We start from the raw sequence: 19,228 nt of genomic DNA, 5'->3' as shown, positions 1-19,228 counted from the left end.
TTTCTGAGAAAAATGTTGATGTGTTCAATACTTATTTTCCAGCTGTATATAGTGGCCTTGCAAAAAAACAAAAGACACTCGAAGGCCTGAGTCGGTAAAATGATTAGAACTTCCCATCACTACCAGACACAATATAGTAGATGTAAATTAAAACACAAACACAACATTTTCAGCCGATTTCACTGTGGGTGTAAATGATACTAGAATCACATCACGCCTGATTGGTACGCGGCACATCTGGAAAGTTACCAGCCGAACATGCGAGCTACAAAACATACCAAACTGTCGTTTATTCTACAGAAAGGAATGTAAAAGTGAACGGTGCAAACAGTGCAAAAGGCATTTCTACATGGTAACTACAGTAGTACAAAAAATACGGGAAAACAATCGCTACTTTTTTAGTCCCTACTCATATACATGATTACAGAGCATGTGGATGTTGTTTTCTTTCCCACTGAAATGTGACATTTTTACAACATTTAAACAAACACTTGAATGAAAGGTCAACACTACACACAAGCACCGTACACAACACAGACACTCACAACGAACGGAAAAACAACAGGCACTTCGCACAGCACGACAGCACACCAAACCACGAACGAAACACCGCTACATACGGCTGAACAGCTACGGCTTCTCTTGGTTACTGTGCTACATCTACGCTGAATTAATTCTCAGTCACAACTCAAAGTGCTAATCTATGACAAACGCGCTCACACACACACACACACTCTCACACACTAATGCTAAATACGGTACTATCAGGTGGGGGATGTGGCTTTATGGTTGACACACATAGTGGTTGGTACACCATGGTTCATTACACACACTGACTCGGCTGGTTGTCTGCGTCGGTGGGCGCGCTGGGTCTCTAAAAAAACACGAAGAGAAAACAACAACAACAAACAACAAGGAAAATCATATTAATACACCAAACGAACGGCACAGAGACATGGGGGAGGGGTGGGGAAGGTTGGCGGGATTGTCGTTCCCTCGAACTGTGCAAGCAAACACGGACCTCCTTTACAGGCTCATGATAAACGCCAGGTTTACCATGCAGTCTTCCATGCTCCAAACTGCATTCATTCTGATCCGGTCTGAGTCTACAGGTTATCTTTAAAGAGAGAGTTCACCCAAAAATGAAAGTTCTGTCATTATTTAATCCCCCTTGACTTGTTCTGTGCCAGTTTTTTGAGATGTATTAAAGAATGTTGGAAACCTGTAAACACTGACTCCCATAGTAGGTGTTGTGGTTCTAGCCGCTCCATTAATTAATCAAGCTCAGTCTTAAGGTTTTAAACACCAAATAGACTTTATTACATGATATTATAGCCAAATTGGTCACAAGCAGACCTTCCAAACCATCTGACGTGTTTCCAATCTCCACAGTCTTTATAGATGTGTTTTTACCTCCCACTTTCGTGTTTTCACATCTCGTTCAAATCTTGACTGAGAGTAGGCATGGGATGATAACCAGTTTCAAGGTTTACTGTAGTTTGGAAAAGTCTAGGTTTTAAACCCGCTAAATTTTCTGTTATACCTTTTTGTTTTGTTTTTTACGGCTATTTTATTTAAAGTGCAATAGTATCTCCATATTGGCAGCTACTGCTCAGCCTACGATTAAGGAAATATATGAAAGGCAAATTGCTGTTTCAAAATGTTTCTTAAAATAAACTATATTGTCAGCGCCAGTGGTGTTGGGGTTAGTGCGTCGACAGATACACTCTAGTGGTCACAGCGACCTGAGTTCGATTCCCGCCTCATTGTGCTATGCCGATCCTTCCCCTCTCTCTGCTCCCCTTGCATTCCTGTCAACAATCTCTACTGTCCTATTCCTAGGTGAAAAGCCCGAAAAAGATGAATAAATAAATAAAATAAAATGTATTGTGTTCGATGGAGGGAAAATGTTGTTTCTTACGCAGACATTAACAAAGAACATATTTTAGAGCAGTAATCACAAGGTTGTTGCTAGATGAGATACGGTTCCGGTCGGAAGTTAACGAGAATTATTATATTATGTATCAAATTATGCGTTCATTTTATTTTATTATAATCCACCCAACATATGCTCATTCTGAAAACATAGCCCTATATACATTTCTGGAGATCGCAAATTATGTAGCCAGAAGTACGTATGGCTGCATTTCATCTTTAAAACGAACACTACGGGGTGGTATGACGCTGTTCCTTTTCGCGCTTACCAGCTGACCGCTTAGGAACGGTTTCAGTAAGCGGATAAGACAAAAACTGAATTCAATAAAATAAAATAAACAAGTATAAAACAGGGTGAGAATGTGGTTAATCTGAAAACATGGTAAAAATCAGGCGAGGGCTTTTCTTTTTCTGGATTGCCTTTAAAAGGTTTTCGTTTGGGTTTAGGGAAGTGGGTCAATCGGTGCTTTTGAAAACAATATTGGTTGGGTCTAGAGAAGGAGGAGGGTGGGTCAGTCGATCAGTCAGTCGGTCATTCAGTCAGTCAACAGCAGCCTCTGGTGGATTTACGTGAGAACAGCAGGTGCCAATGGCACTCATGAGAGAAATTTGAGATCTGAAAAAGTGTACACAGCTGCCTTTGGTGGATTCGTGAAAACACGAAAAACGTAGCTCCTATGATGTATTTGGCGCTCTCCAGAAATGTACATAGCGGTACATTTTTAAAATGAGCCCGGATTTCATAACCCTCATTACACTACCCCTACCCTAACCATAAACCAAACCATAACAGTGAAAAAAAATACAGTACTTGTACAGAGTATTTTTATGTGATTTATCGAATTTCCAAATAAATTGACGTAAATTTTATTAACGACTACCCCCCAATCCCAAAATTAGGGCTTAATTTGTGCTGGAACAAGCTGGATCCAGATCAGGCACCTAATTTTACCGATCCCCCTCCTCACACGCACGCCCACTCTTCACTTTCTTCAACTCTCTTCGTTCGTGACTCCCCATCCGTCTTCGTGCACGACAATTTACAAATTAAGCACTGCCTAGAATCAACCCTCACAATAATGGAAAAATATAAATTATTGTTGTACAGTGTCACAAAAATGCTGCTCTATTAATAACCGCATATATAGCCGCTGTAGACTTTACCCAATCCTGCATGCATGTATGACAAATGTTTAGAGTTTGGTTAACACTTCTCCTGTTATCTTGGCCCTGTTCATTGCAATACATGTCTTCATACCAGAGTTGTCTCTTCATAGATACATTGTCATGATGGTACGTTAATTTGATAACATGTCATTCACTCTCCTGAAAGCCTCTCACAGATACAGCTTAATATGCATTTTAAATAAACTGTAGAACTAGTGTTTTACATATGCAATCATTTCCTAGCAAACTCCTCATAGTGTTGACCTTACACATTCCTCTGCAGGCCATCTGTCCATCTTACACATACCACCAGTTTTCTCAAGACACATAATAGAAGATCCATAGTGACCTATATTTACTTGATTTGATGTGTTTACTGTGCAGTTTTGTGAATACAAATGTTAAAAACAAATACTATAGAGGTCAATAGTTACAAGTTTCCAAAATTCTTCAACATATCTTCTTTCGTGTTCCACAGAACAAAGAAACAAGTAAAAGCTGAGTAAATGATGACAGAATTTCAATTTTTGGTTAAACTCTCTCTTTACTCGATTACTTCATGCTGTGATTGGGTTTGTGCACAGTGGAAGATCGTGACATGCTTGTTAATGACATGCTACTGTTGTGCGAAACAGGGCATAGTCGCCACTAGTCCTGCCTCGGGTCTCCCGCTACAGTCCCCCAATTTTGGGAGGTCACACACGCTTTCTCTCTTTGACCTTTCTGACCTTTCAACATCCAAGTGTGATTGTTCATTTTTTGAACAGGATTGAGTTATGAGCTGCTTGCTTTTTTTTTAAAATAAGTAATACAGACTGTAAAGTCCAAAAATAGCTGCCGGAAAACAGCTCAGTGATAAAGACTGGGTGAAAGATCAAAGAGACATCACAATACAGGCACAGCCTATTGCCAAGCAACCGGGAGGAGATATGTATGCATGTTCTGTCAAAAAAAAAACAGAGTCTATTTACAGATTGGATACAAAATTTATTTCATGCAAGGTTTCATATTTACAGCTTTTCATTCGCATATGTATTTTTGCATAAAATTGCATGCATTTACCTCTCCCCAAGAAATCCCAAAAGTACACCGATTACCGTCAACTGCACGATACGTCTACTGTATATAGTATATTTTGGTGTGTGTGATTGCATGTGATTTGCTACACTGTGTTGAACATTTAAAATGTGATATACATATGATAAATCACATCTTGATTTATGAAAAATATGGGTTTATTTGAGAAAATAAAAGCTACTTTTTGTAATAGCTGGTTTTGTAAATTTCCGCTGTTTAAATTTGCCTGCTCTGGTCGAGTTAAAGTGCATTTATTTTCACTATTTGCATGATTCATTTGTCAAAAAGCCGGATGGTCAACTCCGTTGCTGCTGCTACGAATAGATACAGGGTGTTTAAAACACACCAGAGATCATAGTTTGGGGAAAGGCAAAAATGTCTGCAAAAATAATAAGAATAAAAACAACTGCTACATATATTGTATGTCATCGTAAATGATATCATACTCTGCATCAGATATATTTAAAGAAGCTTTGGATGGAAAAAACACATACGTTTTCTTACATATTTTCAATAAACTTACATTGTTTTCTCGGAAAGTTTCCCATGCAAGGCATGCAAATGCAAATGAGGTTCTTCAGTCAAGTTTCTATGTTGGTGACGTGTGCATCACTAGAATCAGGATGGTTTTACTTCAAACTAACCTTATCTTATATCATATATGAAATAGCCATTGTGTCATCTTTTTTTCCTTTAAAAAAGGTGTCCCTTAATGAAAACCACAGCTTAAAACACTCAGGGATTGGGAAAAAAAGAAAGAGCTGTGAAGGAGAGAGAAGGGGAAGAATGAAAGTGCAGAAATGAGAGGAAAGGAATGAGACAGCGGGGATAGTGAGAGTAGATGAGATCACTGTGTGAAGTTTATTTATAAATTAATTTTGGGAGGATCACGTGCTTATGATTGCTTGCGGCTGGTCTTGCATTATCCAATTTATGATTCACCAATCAGACGACTCCTAAGCCACTATAAATACCCTAAGTTCCATATCACAGCCATCTTCGTTTTGAAGAATCCCCCCTTCCACCTCTACTCCTCCTCCTTTTCTAGATGAGTGGCACGGTGGCACAGTGGTTAGCACTGTTGCCTTACAGCAAGCACGTCACTGGTTCTTGTCCTTACCAAGCCAGCCGACATTTCTGTGCAGAGTTTACATGCTTTCCCCGTGCTCACGTGGGTTTCCCCCGGGTTCCTTCCACCGTGCAAAAACATGCAACTTAAGTTAATTGACTGATCCAAATCGGCACCATAGACATGCTCCTAATAAGTAGTTATCTTTTAAGAGCAATCAGCAGGGGAGTTCTCGAGATTTGCCTGAGCTCAAACTCCCCTCTCGCCTTGGAAACGGGAGAGAGCCCCGGGCTCTAGGATCTTATGAGCTCAGGGCTTTCTCCAAGAACAGCCAAACAAGCTTTATAATCAATCATCAGCTAAGTGTGAACTCTGGAAGTATAGGAAGATGAGAGACCATGTGGAAAAGAGGAAGTAGTAGAGGGGTAAGAACAGGTAAGCATGGGTGATGAAGAAGAAGAAGTAAGGATTAGAGTAGGAAGAGAATAGAATAGATGAGAATGGAGAAGGAAAAGGGGACATTGGTGAAAGGAGAGTCAGGAAAACATAGATAGAGGTAGAGGTAAAACAGAAAAGAAAGAAAGCAGAAACAGGAGTGGAGCCAAGAGGAATGGGATGATGGGATAGGGAAGAGGTAGGGAAAACATCAAAAGTGATGAGGGACAGGAAATGGAATAGGAAGTAGAAATAGGGAGGAAGTTGGTGGACAAAATTGGAAGAGGAGAATAAGAGGAATGAGATGGGTTGAAAAAGAGAGCAGGAAGAGAAGAGGAGAGTTTCAAATGAAAGAGAGTTTAATGAGAGACGGATGGTACACAGTGTGAGCAGGCATCTCAGCGCAGCACTGCGGAGCGAGGGCCTCTGATTGGTTAGTTTTGTTGTCCATGCTACAGGATGGATGGGATGGGAGAGTGGACCTGCTGCATGAGACAGGGCGGGCTGCAGGGCAGGGCTGACACTGAGGCCACGCCTCCAGACATGCTGCTGTGGCTCCATGGCTTTTCATAACCTTCATTTGAAGAGAAAAAGGGCTTTCAGTAAAACCTCACAGAGCAGCCTTCAACTCCAGACAAAGACTCTCTGCCAAGGTTTGCTTATGAATAGATAAGGTTCAGAGAGTAGGTATGTGGACAGATGTGTAGTGTATGCGGCAGATTAGATTTGGTTAGTGCTGCCCTGTCATGTACTTGTTATGGTCATGGTTAGCCGGTTGACAGTGACTGATCGCCAAGTCAACTGCATCATCCTCCATGCGCTCTATGCTTGAAACTGTCTACTGCATGCATGGGGTAGTTTCACAGTGCTGTACAGCATAACACAAGTTCAGAGATATCAAAGAACTCAGCCAGACACATCAGCCCAACAAAGACACAACATATGTGTACCCAGTGATACCCACTTAGCTACAAGATCATGTAGTTTCTGTTAAACATGGGGCTAACTACAGAGCTAACAAGCAATTCATTTTCATTTCTCAACCTAACACTATCTTAGCAGGAGAGGAGGGGGGGGGGTGCAAATTCAGCCTCTGGAGGGCCACCTTTAATTCTTTATATGGCTACTTGAAAACCCCAGGTAGGTGTATTCCTACAGAGTTTGGCACCCTTGTCCTAAAGTGTAGCATGAGGTTGACTACCCGTCTTGATTTCTCTGTTGAAAAGACCAGCATAGCTAGTCATGTGATATAAACTGGTACCAAATAACCCAACAGCATATTTAACTTAACCAGCGTGTCTTCATCGATCATACAGCATCACTAGAATGTTGATGATCATTAATCAGCCGGGATAAGCATAGGAAAATATGCCTATAAGTTAGTCTTTCCACGGGGTAGCAGGGATTTTCTAATGCTGTTGCTATTTTACCATGCAACTGAGAGCTTCTGACTGGCTGAGTTCTTGTCATGTGACCACATGCCCCATAACCCATGCTGCATCTCTTGTGAGATTCACCATCACCAGGACCTCCTGCCATTGTGAATCTGCATGCAAACAAGCACACTGCTAGGCAATATACTGAAGCTTATTCATTTGATATGCTGTATAAAACCATAGTTTTTTAAAAACCTTGTAACTTCTTTGCTTAAACCTGGACCTTTAAATAACCGGTCCTCTGAATCTGTCTGAAAATGTGCTGTAAATTGTACTGCATTCATGTGAATACTTTAAGAAAAGCTGGCACTGAATGTTCCTCTTAAAGATCTTGTTCAGACTGAGCTAAAACTCAAAAGAGGCCTGTTGACGGCTCACTTGAATATGTCATTTCTACTGCAGCTTTTCCTGTCAGCCTCTAGTGTAACGGCAGACCTGAGGAGCTATCAACTGCAAGAAAGAAGGCTGAGTGACAGTCGGTCGATTTGCATCGAAAGAGCATCTTTGATTGACAGCTGCTCCATTTTCAGACACAGCACTGGCAGTGCTCAGATGGCTAGCAGTGATTGGATGGTTACGTACCCTTCCTGACTCTTCCCCCAGTGTGGTTGGCTCGTTCTCCTCCCGTAAGCAGGAAGCAGGGTCTCTCGCGGTCCACCGGACTGAAGACTTCCTCGGGTGACACCGCTTGGTCGATGTGAGGACAGTCCTCATTGGCCAGGGCAGCTTTGGATGGCTCCCCGTTCACTTTAAAATCTCCAGTCACAGGCAAAGAGAGATGACTTATTACAGACTGATGCAAGGTGACATGCAGGATTTATTTCAGGGTGTCAAAACGGCGACATCCTGAAAATCAAACCACTCTCAAGTTCAAACTTGCTGTTCTATGAATTACATTTCTGCAAGAAAGATAGTAGGGTTGTCATAATACTTGAATTCAGTACCAATCGATGCTAAAACTTTAAAGGGCCATGAAACCCCCTGTTTCAGCAGGATGTTTTCACACCTCCTGTTTGGAAAAAGTCAGGAAAGTGGGTGTGTCTAGCTTTGTTTGGGTGGGAGTGTCGGGGGAGGAAAAATGGGCAGGGTTTAAATAAAAATAGGCAGGGTTTGAATAAAAATGAGAGTTGCCATTTGGGCACGCGCTTCTGACCGAGTACAAACAAACACACACGCAAGGGAGTGTGTTTAATGATGGTGGGATGTTTGATACCGCACGTCGTATAAAAGAAAAAATCCTTTCTCTGTAACTCAGATGCACTCAGGAGGTCAGAAAGCCATGTGTGTGTGTAGACTATCCTGTCACAAAATGCGGTGAAAATTCAACACAACGGTCGGCAAAAGTTTGCTTAGTGTTCACGTGTTTACACACAGAGAGCAGCATTTGCAGTGGATCTTTCAATATTGTAGTGATATTAACGTACTGTAAACTAAGTAACTTAAAAATCATTTTGACTAAGGTCTGTCTGTAAACACTGAAAGAGTACAGCTGACCATACCAACTAAAACTTTGCCATCTGAAAGAAACAAAGAAAGGGCGCTGATCGCACACACTTACCGAATCTGTAGACAGGATAATCACCACATACTGGAGCTGCGTCTTTTTTTTAAAGGAGACGAGCAGCAAATCCGGATCTCATCATAGATGAGAAATGATCTCGAGTAAAAAATGTTCCAAACAAATGCATTTCTGCCGCGCGTCGCGTCTACGGATCCACGCGTGAGTCTAGCAGTGCTCACATAGAGAGAAAATGAAAACAAAACCTTCACATTACGAAAGCAACACTGGCGACCCGTATCTCCAAACAATTCTTATTCTTTTCCCACAACTTTTGGCAACACGACGTGTGTTGTCTCTCTGCCGTCTGAACACTGTTTCAGGTACAGTCTAAGAAAGCTAGCATGCTTATAAATTAAGTTGCAGCACATTCATAATCGAGCGCACTGATTGGTTTGAACCAAGCCTTACTCATGAATGAATGCAACGCACTCAGAGACGTAATACAGGACGCCTTGGTACAGACGTCCAGTCCACACGCTGGAATACACGCTATTATCTCATGGCCGTGACGCAGCTTCAAAAATTCTTTTCAAACCGGAAGTACGAATTTGCTTGCAATAACGCAAAAACAACCAATTTTTACTTTTAAGTGAGATATAGGTGTCCTAATAGTGTTTTTATCAGTGTGGGACACATATACGACTGTCAAGAGCTCAAAAAATGTGTTTTGGTGTTTCGTGACCCTTTAAAAATGTCCATAACAGTTGAGCGATGTTGAGCACATTCTTAAACACAGCTGAACTGCCATTCTGTTCCCTTGCTCAACAGAAATGACTGTGAATGGCGGTGAAGGTCATCAGTTCACCAAACTCACCGCTGTGAACTGAGTGTAACCACAGGTGTAGGGACACTAGAGCATTTTAAGTACGAGATTCATTAGCAGATCACTCATATGTCAGCTTGTAGACCTACCAGCAGATTAACATGACTTTGAAACTCTCGAGTGTCCCTGTATCTGTGGTTACACTCAGTAAACAGTGATGAGTTTCACAGTGATTTCCGTTGAGCATGTAAACTCAATGGCAAATCAGCGCTGTTTAAGAGCTTAAATGTTAGCAAGACATGAACTTTTCAGTATTGATTGGCACTGATTTCCAGTATCGTGACAACCCTAGAAGATAGACTCCTTTCCCACCATGCATGATTTTACACCTAGTCATATTCCCCTGGAAGTCCTATTGTCCTGTTATATTGTGTTTGGGATCAGGGGTACACAATCCTGTTTCTGGTGGCCCATTATTCTCAACCCTAACACACTTCACCCAATTCATCTCTTTCAGTATTACCTGAACACAAAAGCATGCTTGTTGGAGCACGGCTGGGCCCGGAATTTATAATACTTTGCATCTCCAACAACAGGGATAATTACCTCTGACCTAGAAATACGACCACTACAATTTGGATGTCCAAAAGTACAACTTGACTTGACTAACTGAAATCTAATTAGAAAACTGATGTCTTCTTCAGCGTGCACTGCAGCAAACGTTTAAAAAAAATTCCTAACAGTTTGGATATTTAACTTATGCTCAGTTCAGACTGCATGATTTTCAAAGTAGCCGTGTCACCGATGTTTTCACACTGCATGACTATCTGGGGTAGTGTTTCGTCGGTGCTGTATTTACACTGTAGGATTGGTTGGCGAAAGGGGGTTTCACACTGCATGACTCTAAAATAGAAAGAATAGCCGACAACTTTGTCCAAACTACATCTCACGACCAAATACACACGAGAAGTGACATGGAAACAATGCAAGGTCATGTAAAATATCTTTCGTTATTAACTACATAATGATAAAGAAGCCTTTAGGGGAGGGGTAGAAAATTTACTTATTTTGCTCATCTGGCTTTTAAAGACAATTAACAATCTCTCCTCAACTTTTTTTATTTTTCGATCCGGTTGTGGTATTGCTCAGATGATACGTCAAACAGTGCTACACTCAAACGTCAAACGTCCACTATTTTTCTTCCATTTCTTGGGTTCAAATAAACTGAAAATAAGCACTTTTAACTTCTCTCCCAACCTCCTGCTGGCCTGCAGGTAGCCATACTAGTAGATGCTGCTCTCTCATTAGCTGTAGGTGATCGCCAATGGTATTTTCAATCAGAATACATTTTAGATGGCATTATTTGAATCGTCGACAGCTCCAGATATTTAGCATGCCAAATATCTCACGGGCGTCAGCGACTCATCTGCGATTCTCTCAGATCGACCTTGATAGTTCATACTGTGTGATTGCCACTCGCGTGATTTAACACCGATTTGCCTTTGATTTCAGGCATTTCTCAGCGATTTATCAAAACCTGTTGCCGAGTCAAAATCAGGGCTAAAATCATGCAGTTTGAACTCTGCATTAGAGCCCCTTTCACAAAACCATTGCCCCTTCCTTAAAACACACCATGACCTGTTTTTAATGGGTTCTCAGCATTCTCTGACCGGATAAACTCTATTGTGTGTAGTTGCTATTAATTACTAGGTCTGACTACCTAATTTAGATGCTTCTGAAAACGTAGTAGTAGAGACGGATGGTACACAGTGTGTTATTACTACTAATAACAATTAGCACTTTGAAAGTTTAGTCACATCTAAAGCTCAGAACAACAGCAGAGATTAAAAGAGTAACAACAACAACAAAGGACAACAGAGACATATTAATTGAAAGAATAGTTCCTACCTGGGTATCTGATCTCTGAAACCTCCTCCTGAGCCAGGGGACATGTGTCGCTGTGTGTGCTGGGTCGTGGAGAGTTAACAGCTGACCTGCAGTAGTTGGGAGACCCCAGTAGAGGCGGTCGTCGGATATGTTTGTTCTTTTTCTTTGGTAGTTTTTGCTTCGCCATGGCTAGGGAGTAGTACATGCCGAAGTTGTTCACAATTACAGGAACAGGCATAGCAATGGTCAGCACACCCGCCAGGGCGCACAGCGCACCCACTAGCATTCCAGATGTTGTCTGAGGGTACATGTCGCCATAGCCGAGGGTTGTCATGGTTACCACAGCCCACCAAAAGCCAATAGGGATGTTCTTAAAGTGAGTGTCGCTGCTAGCATCAGGATCATTAGGGTTTCTTCCGATACGTTCGGCATAGTAGATCATAGTGGCAAAGATTAAAACTCCGAGTGCAAGGAAAATGATCAGGAGGATGAATTCATTGGTACTGGCACGGAGTGTGTGCCCTAGTACCCGCAAGCCCACAAAGTGTCGCGTTAGCTTAAAGATACGAAGAATTCTGACGAATCGAACCACACGAAGAAAACCCAACACGTCTTTCGCAGCTTTGGAGGATAGTCCACTCAATCCCACCTCAAGGTAGAAGGGGAGGATGGCCACAAAGTCGATGATGTTAAGGGTGTTTCTCAAAAACTTTAATTTGTCTGGACAGGTAGTCACTCGTATTATAAACTCAAAAGTAAACCACACAACGCAGACTCCCTCAATGTAGGTTAACTGCACCATAGTTTCCGTCTCAGGGAAGATACGCTCCACAGTTTCATTGCCCTCCATATAGGTCTCTGTACGGTTGATGATGGGATTGAAGGCCTCATGAGTCTCCAAACAGAATGTGGTAATGGACACCAAAATGAAGAACAAAGATGCAAATGCTACCCACTGAAAGGAAAAGAGAGAGACAGAGGTTACATTCGTGTTCCACCAAAGCAAAGGCTTATACAGGAAAACATGGCAGAATGACAGAAAAAACTTTTAAAACACTCAGTTGTGCCTTAAATAGGTTTTAAATAACTTCAAAGCAGACTAAAATAAACCGATCACATGAGTCCATTTCAGCAGAACTCTTCAGAAGTACACTTGGATAACGTCACATCTTAAGTTTCTCAACGTGCTTCTGAAAAATGCCACATCAGCAAGCGGGGAGCTTAACAAAATTACATTTGCTGTTAGAACTCAAGGTCACTGCGTTCACAAGGACAGAATGGAAGAAATGAGGCAACAAAAGTGCCCTCCATCACATTGATATAATTTTAGCCATGGTCTCCCTCATCAGGGACTCCTGGGTAGCCTCTGGCAAGGTTGTCACATGCAGATTTGGGGAGCTGCTCCCTTTAGTGATTTGAAAGAGGATGGGGAAGCTTTCTCCGTTTACACTGCAGCTTGCTCTACAAGAGACACCAACAGGCATGGACAGATGGAAGTGGATTTCAGTAGGGGAGCCCCACCACAGGATGACGGAATACTGTGGTGGAATTACATAAGTGCAAGTTGGCCACGTTTTCCCTGCCATGGGATCTTCAGACAACTGTGAAAGGCTCCATCCATTATGTATATTGAATACTTTCTTGAAATATTAAGATTGTAAATCAAATCATGCAATAATCAAATATTAAAGGAGTGAGAAATGTATCCAACATAGATCAAATTGAGTGCATTTTTGGAAGTCATGGTAATTGTAAAACAATACTAAGACTTTTGACAGGGACGAGTATGAGCACATATCTCCAGCTCTTTCCTCTCTGGGCTGGCTGCCTGTTTGGTCACGGATTGATTTTAAACTATTAATTTTTGTTTTTAAATCTTTAAATGATCTTGCACCAGCTTACTTATCAGACCTCCTACATGTATATAATCCTGGTAGGTAATTAAATTCTTCTGATCAGTTTATTCTTTCGGTACCTAGGTCACGGTGTAAACGAATTAGGGATCTGGCTTTTGCTGTTATTGCCCCAAAACTCTGCAACAGGCTTCCACCCCACATCAGACACACTCCGACTATATCTGTTTAAAGAATTCACACTTAGCTCATGACTTACGAAAGCTCATTGGCATGCTGTCCCAGGAGAGAGCCCTGAGCTCAAGGCATTCCTCGAGTCCAGGGCTCCCTCCCTTTGTGGGGCGAGGGGATCTCAAAACTCCCCTGCAGCTAAGGCCAAGGTGAACTTCCTAAGAGCGAGACAACTAGTAAAAGAGACTTAGGTTTAGAAGGTCTATAATGCAGAGCAATTTTTAGACTTTGGGAGAGAACTGAAACCCCCGGGGGGGAAACATGCCAGCACCACGCAGAGATACCAGAAGCTCAAATAGGGAGCTAGAGCTATTGAAATTCCTGCTGGTTGCTGGGCCGCCGAGCCACCTATTTTGGATAAAGGTGGAAGAAAGGGGGCGGGGGGGATTCTTCAAGACGAAGATAATTGTAAGTGGAAAAGGAGGAGATACATATAGGAACTAGGGATCCTTGATTGGAGGATCGTGATTAGCTAATATGAGCCAGCTGGTTTAATCATGAGCACGTACTCCTCTCGAAATTAGTCTAATAAATTAAACTTCACTTAAAAAAAAAACATCTGAAACTCCATCTTTGTTCTAAAGGATTTGGGCCTTTTTTAATGTTGAGGGGTTTGCCTTCTGTTTTAATTGTTATGTATGTGATGTAGGTTGTATTTTAATTAGTATTGATTGTGTTCAGCACTTAGGGCAACGTTGTTTTGTAAAAAATGTGCTATATAAATAAACTAACTAGCTATCCCTAAAGATTCTTGAATTATCATACATGCCTTTAGCATAAAAACAATATAAATCCCAAGCCACCACTAACAGTCATGTGTAGAACCTTGTTTAAATGACAAACCCCAAGTATTAACAAAGCCCCTAGTGCATAATGTTACTTGCCAGCACTTAATTGGTTATTTCATTGGTTATTTTCTTGTCTCATCATGTGTTTCTGTCTGTCACACAGGCCACTACCGTGCTTGCTTCATCTACTGCTGTCCCTAATTGGCTGTTTTGGTTGTCCTGGCTGAAACTAATCCTGTTACTGCTGCTTTCTGATTGGTTTCTGCTTCTCCAGTCCCAGCTAATCCTCGCATGTCCTTTAAAAAATGGCCTTCAGTCCTGCAGTTGGTCAGTCTTTGATTTTCTGTTTAGACTGTCTTTGGTTGTTAGTATTTTGGCTTGCTGTGTATTTGTGCTTTGCTAGTATTTTCAAAGCTTGAAATCCCTGTTTGTTGATATTGTTTGGCTTTATTTGATTTACACTTTGTTATTGTTGTTCAAGTTTGTTCTTACTGTACCTTACATTCCCCACTTATATTTCCTCGTGAGTCTAGAAAGGCTGGTAGGTGAGTACGGTATGTCATGTGACAAACATGTCAACACATAGATTAACCTTTGTCTAGATTCTTAATTGTTTATGTTTAAATTACTCAAATATGTAAAAAGTTAACTTAATTCCTTAATGTTGACAAATTGATTGTGTGGAACCCAGCATTTTTTACAGTGTACTCTTAAGTTAACATTTTTGTGAGCGATTCACTCAAACGATTAAAAACTGGGCTCACTCATGAACAGATTGAATCATCACTGAAACAAAAACAATTACAAACGGTTCTGAGTATGTACAAGGATATGCTTTCACAAGCATGCATCAAATAACATTTTTACGCACACATATATCATGTTTCAAACCATTGATATTCCTGATATGCCTCTGGTTCTGACGACTGGCAATACCTTCTCTGGTTCATTCTATCACATAAATTCTTTCTCCACAGGCGGTTTATAACTGGGTCAGCCAGTGCTTAGTCTAGCAGACACTATTCCCTAGATGTGCTTCGTTTCCTGTGTTTGTGGGGAGGAGAAGCATTTTGTCTGAGGAAGCCTACAAGCACACCCATAAAACGCTCCTAAATAATGGCTTTTCGCCAATCAGTAGGATCACTTTGACCTGAAGAAAAGATTTGGCAGGTGGAGAACTCCGTTCATCAGCTAAAAAACATCTTTATCCATTGATGACCCCTTAGAAATTATGCTTGATTCATCGAGAGTAGACTAAAGGATAGCACTTAATCGTAATGAATCTCAGAGGGAATTCACCTGGCTGTGTTATCATTAGCTGAACATTAGTCAACAAAGAAGTCTCCTAACAACTTCAATGTCTTCTAACAAAGTCCACTAACAACCGAACAACCATTTTTAGACTAAAAATCAAGTTTGTTTAGCGCATTATGCACTGGAAAATGTAAAGCTCTTAAATGTAATTTAAAGACTTGCTACTGTAAATCTCACATTCGTTCATTCTTTTTCTTGTCGGCTTAGTCCCTTTATTAATCCGGGATTGCCACAGCGGAATGAACCACCAACTTATCCAGCAAGTTTTTACGCAGCGGATGCCCTTCCAGCTGCACCCCATCTCTGGGAAACATTCACACACACACTCATACACTACGGACAATTTAGCCTACCCAATTTACCTGTACCGCATGTCTTTGGACTGTGGGGGAAACCGAAGCACCCAGAGGAAACCCACGTGAACGCGGGGAGAACATGCAAACTCCACACAGAAATGCCAACTGAGCCTAGGCTCGAATCACCGACACAGCGACCTTCTTACTGTGAGGCGACAGCACTACCTACTGCGCCACTGCTTCGCTTAAATCTCAAACACTTTTTAAAATTATTGTTTGCTTCAACATGATACGTGCTAATTATTAGTGTTGTATATTTTGCTGTCAGGACCGTTATAAAATGTGATACATATCTCACAGAAATACATTCAACACTCATTGTAGATATGTACCCCTGTCTATATTTTTGGAGTGCACGTATTAAGTAGCCAGAGGTATGTCTGGCTCCATTTCGTCTTTAAACGAAAGCTACAGGGTGGTACAATGCCACCGATGGCTTCTGTTAATTGTAGAACTACCAGCTGACGTCTTACCTCCGTACGGACAGCTTTTCTGGTGTTACCCAGAAGCTCGCCACATACATAGACAGACTTGATATTCGGAACAGAGTTGACCACAACGAATAGCGTTGTGTCTGGCGAAGTACGGTTCTAGAAACCAGGTAAAACAAAAACAAATAAAATAAATACATAAATTAAGGTTGAAAGCGTAATGTCTTATCTTTTTCTAGATTGCTTTTGAAAACACTATCGGTTGGGTTTAGGGAAAGGAGTGAGTGGGTCAGTCGATCGACAGCAAGCTGGTCGGGTCGGCTGAAGTGTATATTGCGCCCTCTGGTGGATTTACGCAAGAAGAGGACACACAAGAGGAATTTGTGATCATCAAAAAGCAAACACAGCGACCTCCGGTGGATTTACAGAAACTGTGAGCAGATGTACCTGAGGTTACGTATTTCGCTGGCTCCAAAAATGTAGACCTGAATACATATCCGCAATGAGTCTGGATTGAATTCATTAAAATCCATCCAGTCAGATGACTTCTTCAAAACTCCTCAAGTTGCAACGACTTCAGAACTCCTACAGTTGCGTACCCTATTTTTCAAACATTCATTCAGTAGTTCATAGGTTGTATGAGTTGAATGACTCCATTTGATGTCTGAGACTAAGATTAAATCGTTTTTGTCTCAAAGATGGCAGTTTAAATTTCACTTTGAACTGGGAGGATTTGAACTAGAGGGTTTGTGTTGGTGCCATGACCCTGATGGGAGTGAGGTTAAGGTTGTGACTGTAACCGATCCCATTTAGTAAAGTGTATGCAGGTAAACCTCACTCCCTTAGAAAATACACTAGTAACTGACACTAGAGTCTGTAGTCTTTATCATAGCTACTAGCATCACAGCTTCCCTCATGCCTTTGCAAGCACACTTGTCAAATGCTGCATCCTAATTCTCATACTTTCCATCCTAAATAGTATTCAAAATTAGAATTAGTATGTCCCAAACCATAGTATGTTGAAAAGAGTATGCCAAAGCGGTCCCTTTAAGGCAAGTCATTTCACTCGGCAGCCATCTTTGAAATGCTACTCAGGCAGTATGCGCTGGCATTTTGTTTGAATGGGGAAACATTAAATTCTCCAAAACTACTTGCCAAGCTTACATTACATTTCATATTATGAATAACCAGTAAAATTAAACAACTGTCTATTTAGTTTTATTTTTAAATGTTAGTATCACACAAAATCTGCAGAAACTCATGTCTGGTCCAACCTCCTCCCCCAGAGAATTGTCATCCTATAGCGATCGCTGATTATCTACTGTACTAGAAGAAGGCGGGCTTTATTCACAATATGGCGATCGCTGATAGGCTCTTGTTCTTGAAGGTGGGGCTTTATTCGCCATATTGACAGTTACACTTTTCCCCACTTAAAAGTATAAAAGTGACATGTCTTGTGTATTCTAGAGTCTTTGTCTAAAGGTTCCCGGATGATTTACTATTTCCGGTATTCGAAAATATTCAAATTGTAGAAGCGACCATACTCTATCTGCTAAAATTACCCATAATACTTTGCATGTTGGTCGTGAATTTAAATAGAACTAAAAATTCGAGTAAAAAGTGTAAACAAACATGGCTGACACACGAGACTAACCGTCAAGTAGAGATGCGTCAGTAAAGTTGTTTGAATGACTAACACGCTAACTGGAACATTTAAACCGCATTTGCCGTGTTGTATTTTATCTGATTATCAGATTTTATCAGATTATCCTGCTGCTGCTGCTTTTCCAATTTGGTTTGGTTGGTGAATATGAAGAGAAATGTGGATGATGTGTCGAGATGATTGACAAGGGACATAACTAAGCAACAAAACTATCTGTTAATAGGACGTATTATGTCCCAAAGCTTGCATACTCTTCTGTTACACACTTTTAGGGCGTATAGTATAAGTATGTGAATTGGGACGCAGCAATTGATGCTGGTTGAAAGCCAAGGGGCTATATCAGCAGTATTTTTATCAGCATATATGATCATTTTTCGTGTTCACTCTTGTTATTGGCCAAAAGTGAATGGCTGTCATTTTATACTGTAGATGCGTGCCATTGCACCTGAAACTTTTGAGTGTTGTTGGTTTGTATGCAATATGCATCAGTTGGTCAGTGAACAGACTGGAGGCAAAAAAACCTGTTAATAATTCATCATGGTAGGATTACATCACCATCGCTGCTTTCTCTGTCCCTCACAAAACCTGGTAGTGCTTTGAATTTTGTGTAATTCACGCCAAAATAACAAATGTTACCTCAAAGATTTGTAAAAGCTTTGCTGATTCACCACAGACTGAGGGCGAACGCCCATTCTCATGACCTTGCAAATCCCAGAGGGCAAAAGTTTGATCCATGAGAACGTTTTATCCTCACTCTCCCATTGATCAAGATAAACACAAGAACGGCTTGATCCTCTTGATCTCCGGAGACAAAACATGATCCGTTTCCCCCCTTTCTGCCCTCCAGTCAAACTCTGAGGACTTCAAGTGACAGTCCATTTTGTGCTTGATCCTGAACATCTGCTGTATTACTTGCTTACATTTTTATCCTGTTTCCAGTACCTGAGGAGTCAAAATATAAAGATATCTAGAGTCTTTTGAAAGTGTAGGTTGATCTACAAGTAAATTACCCAATAAACTTTGTGAAACTGGTATACGAAGCATGTCGACGCAGTGGCGCAGTAGGTAGTGCTGTCGCCTTACACCAAAAAGGTAAAAAGGTCACTGGTTCGACCCTCGGCTGGGTCAGTTGACGTTTCTGTGTGGAGTTTGCCTGTTTTCCCTGTGTTCACGTGAGTTTCCTCCGGGTGCTCCGGTGTCCCCCACACTCCAAATACATACGATAAAAGTGAATTGGGTAGGCTAAATTGTCCATATTGTTT

At 41.2% G+C, this 19,228-nt stretch overlaps 2 protein-coding genes across 5 annotated transcripts in view; one reads left to right on the top strand and one right to left on the bottom strand.

Annotated features, from left to right (window-relative positions):
* Positions 1-14,973, top strand: part of sergef (secretion regulating guanine nucleotide exchange factor) — a 55,563-nt gene extending 40,590 nt beyond the window's left edge. The window contains exon 12 of the mRNA XM_688940.9: positions 14,366-14,973. The gene's annotated coding sequence lies outside the window, so the exon portion shown is untranslated. The remainder of the gene's footprint in view (positions 1-14,365) is intronic.
* Positions 1-19,228, bottom strand: part of kcnc1b (potassium voltage-gated channel, Shaw-related subfamily, member 1b) — a 40,147-nt gene that overhangs the window by 153 nt on the left and 20,766 nt on the right. Inside the window, exons 2-5 of one of the 4 annotated variants that reach the window (XR_012399745.1) lie at positions 11,352-12,285; positions 7,702-7,875; positions 4,703-6,257; positions 1-874 (exon numbers count right to left, since the gene is read on the bottom strand). The exon at positions 1-874 is cut by the window's left edge and continues 56 nt beyond it. Coding sequence is in view for 3 of the 4 variants with exons in the window: in XM_005174261.6 (XP_005174318.1) it covers positions 6,136-6,257; positions 7,702-7,875; positions 11,352-12,285 (1,230 nt within the window). In the remaining variant the exon portion in view is untranslated. 4 annotated transcript variants of the gene reach the window in all.

The sequence above is a fragment of the Danio rerio genome, chromosome 25, assembly GCF_049306965.1.
Source record: "Danio rerio strain Tuebingen ecotype United States chromosome 25, GRCz12tu, whole genome shotgun sequence".
Taxonomy (NCBI): Eukaryota; Metazoa; Chordata; class Actinopteri; order Cypriniformes; family Danionidae; genus Danio; species Danio rerio.
The sequence above is the reverse complement of the archived record's forward strand: the minus strand, read 5'-3'. Positions and strand labels throughout refer to the sequence as shown.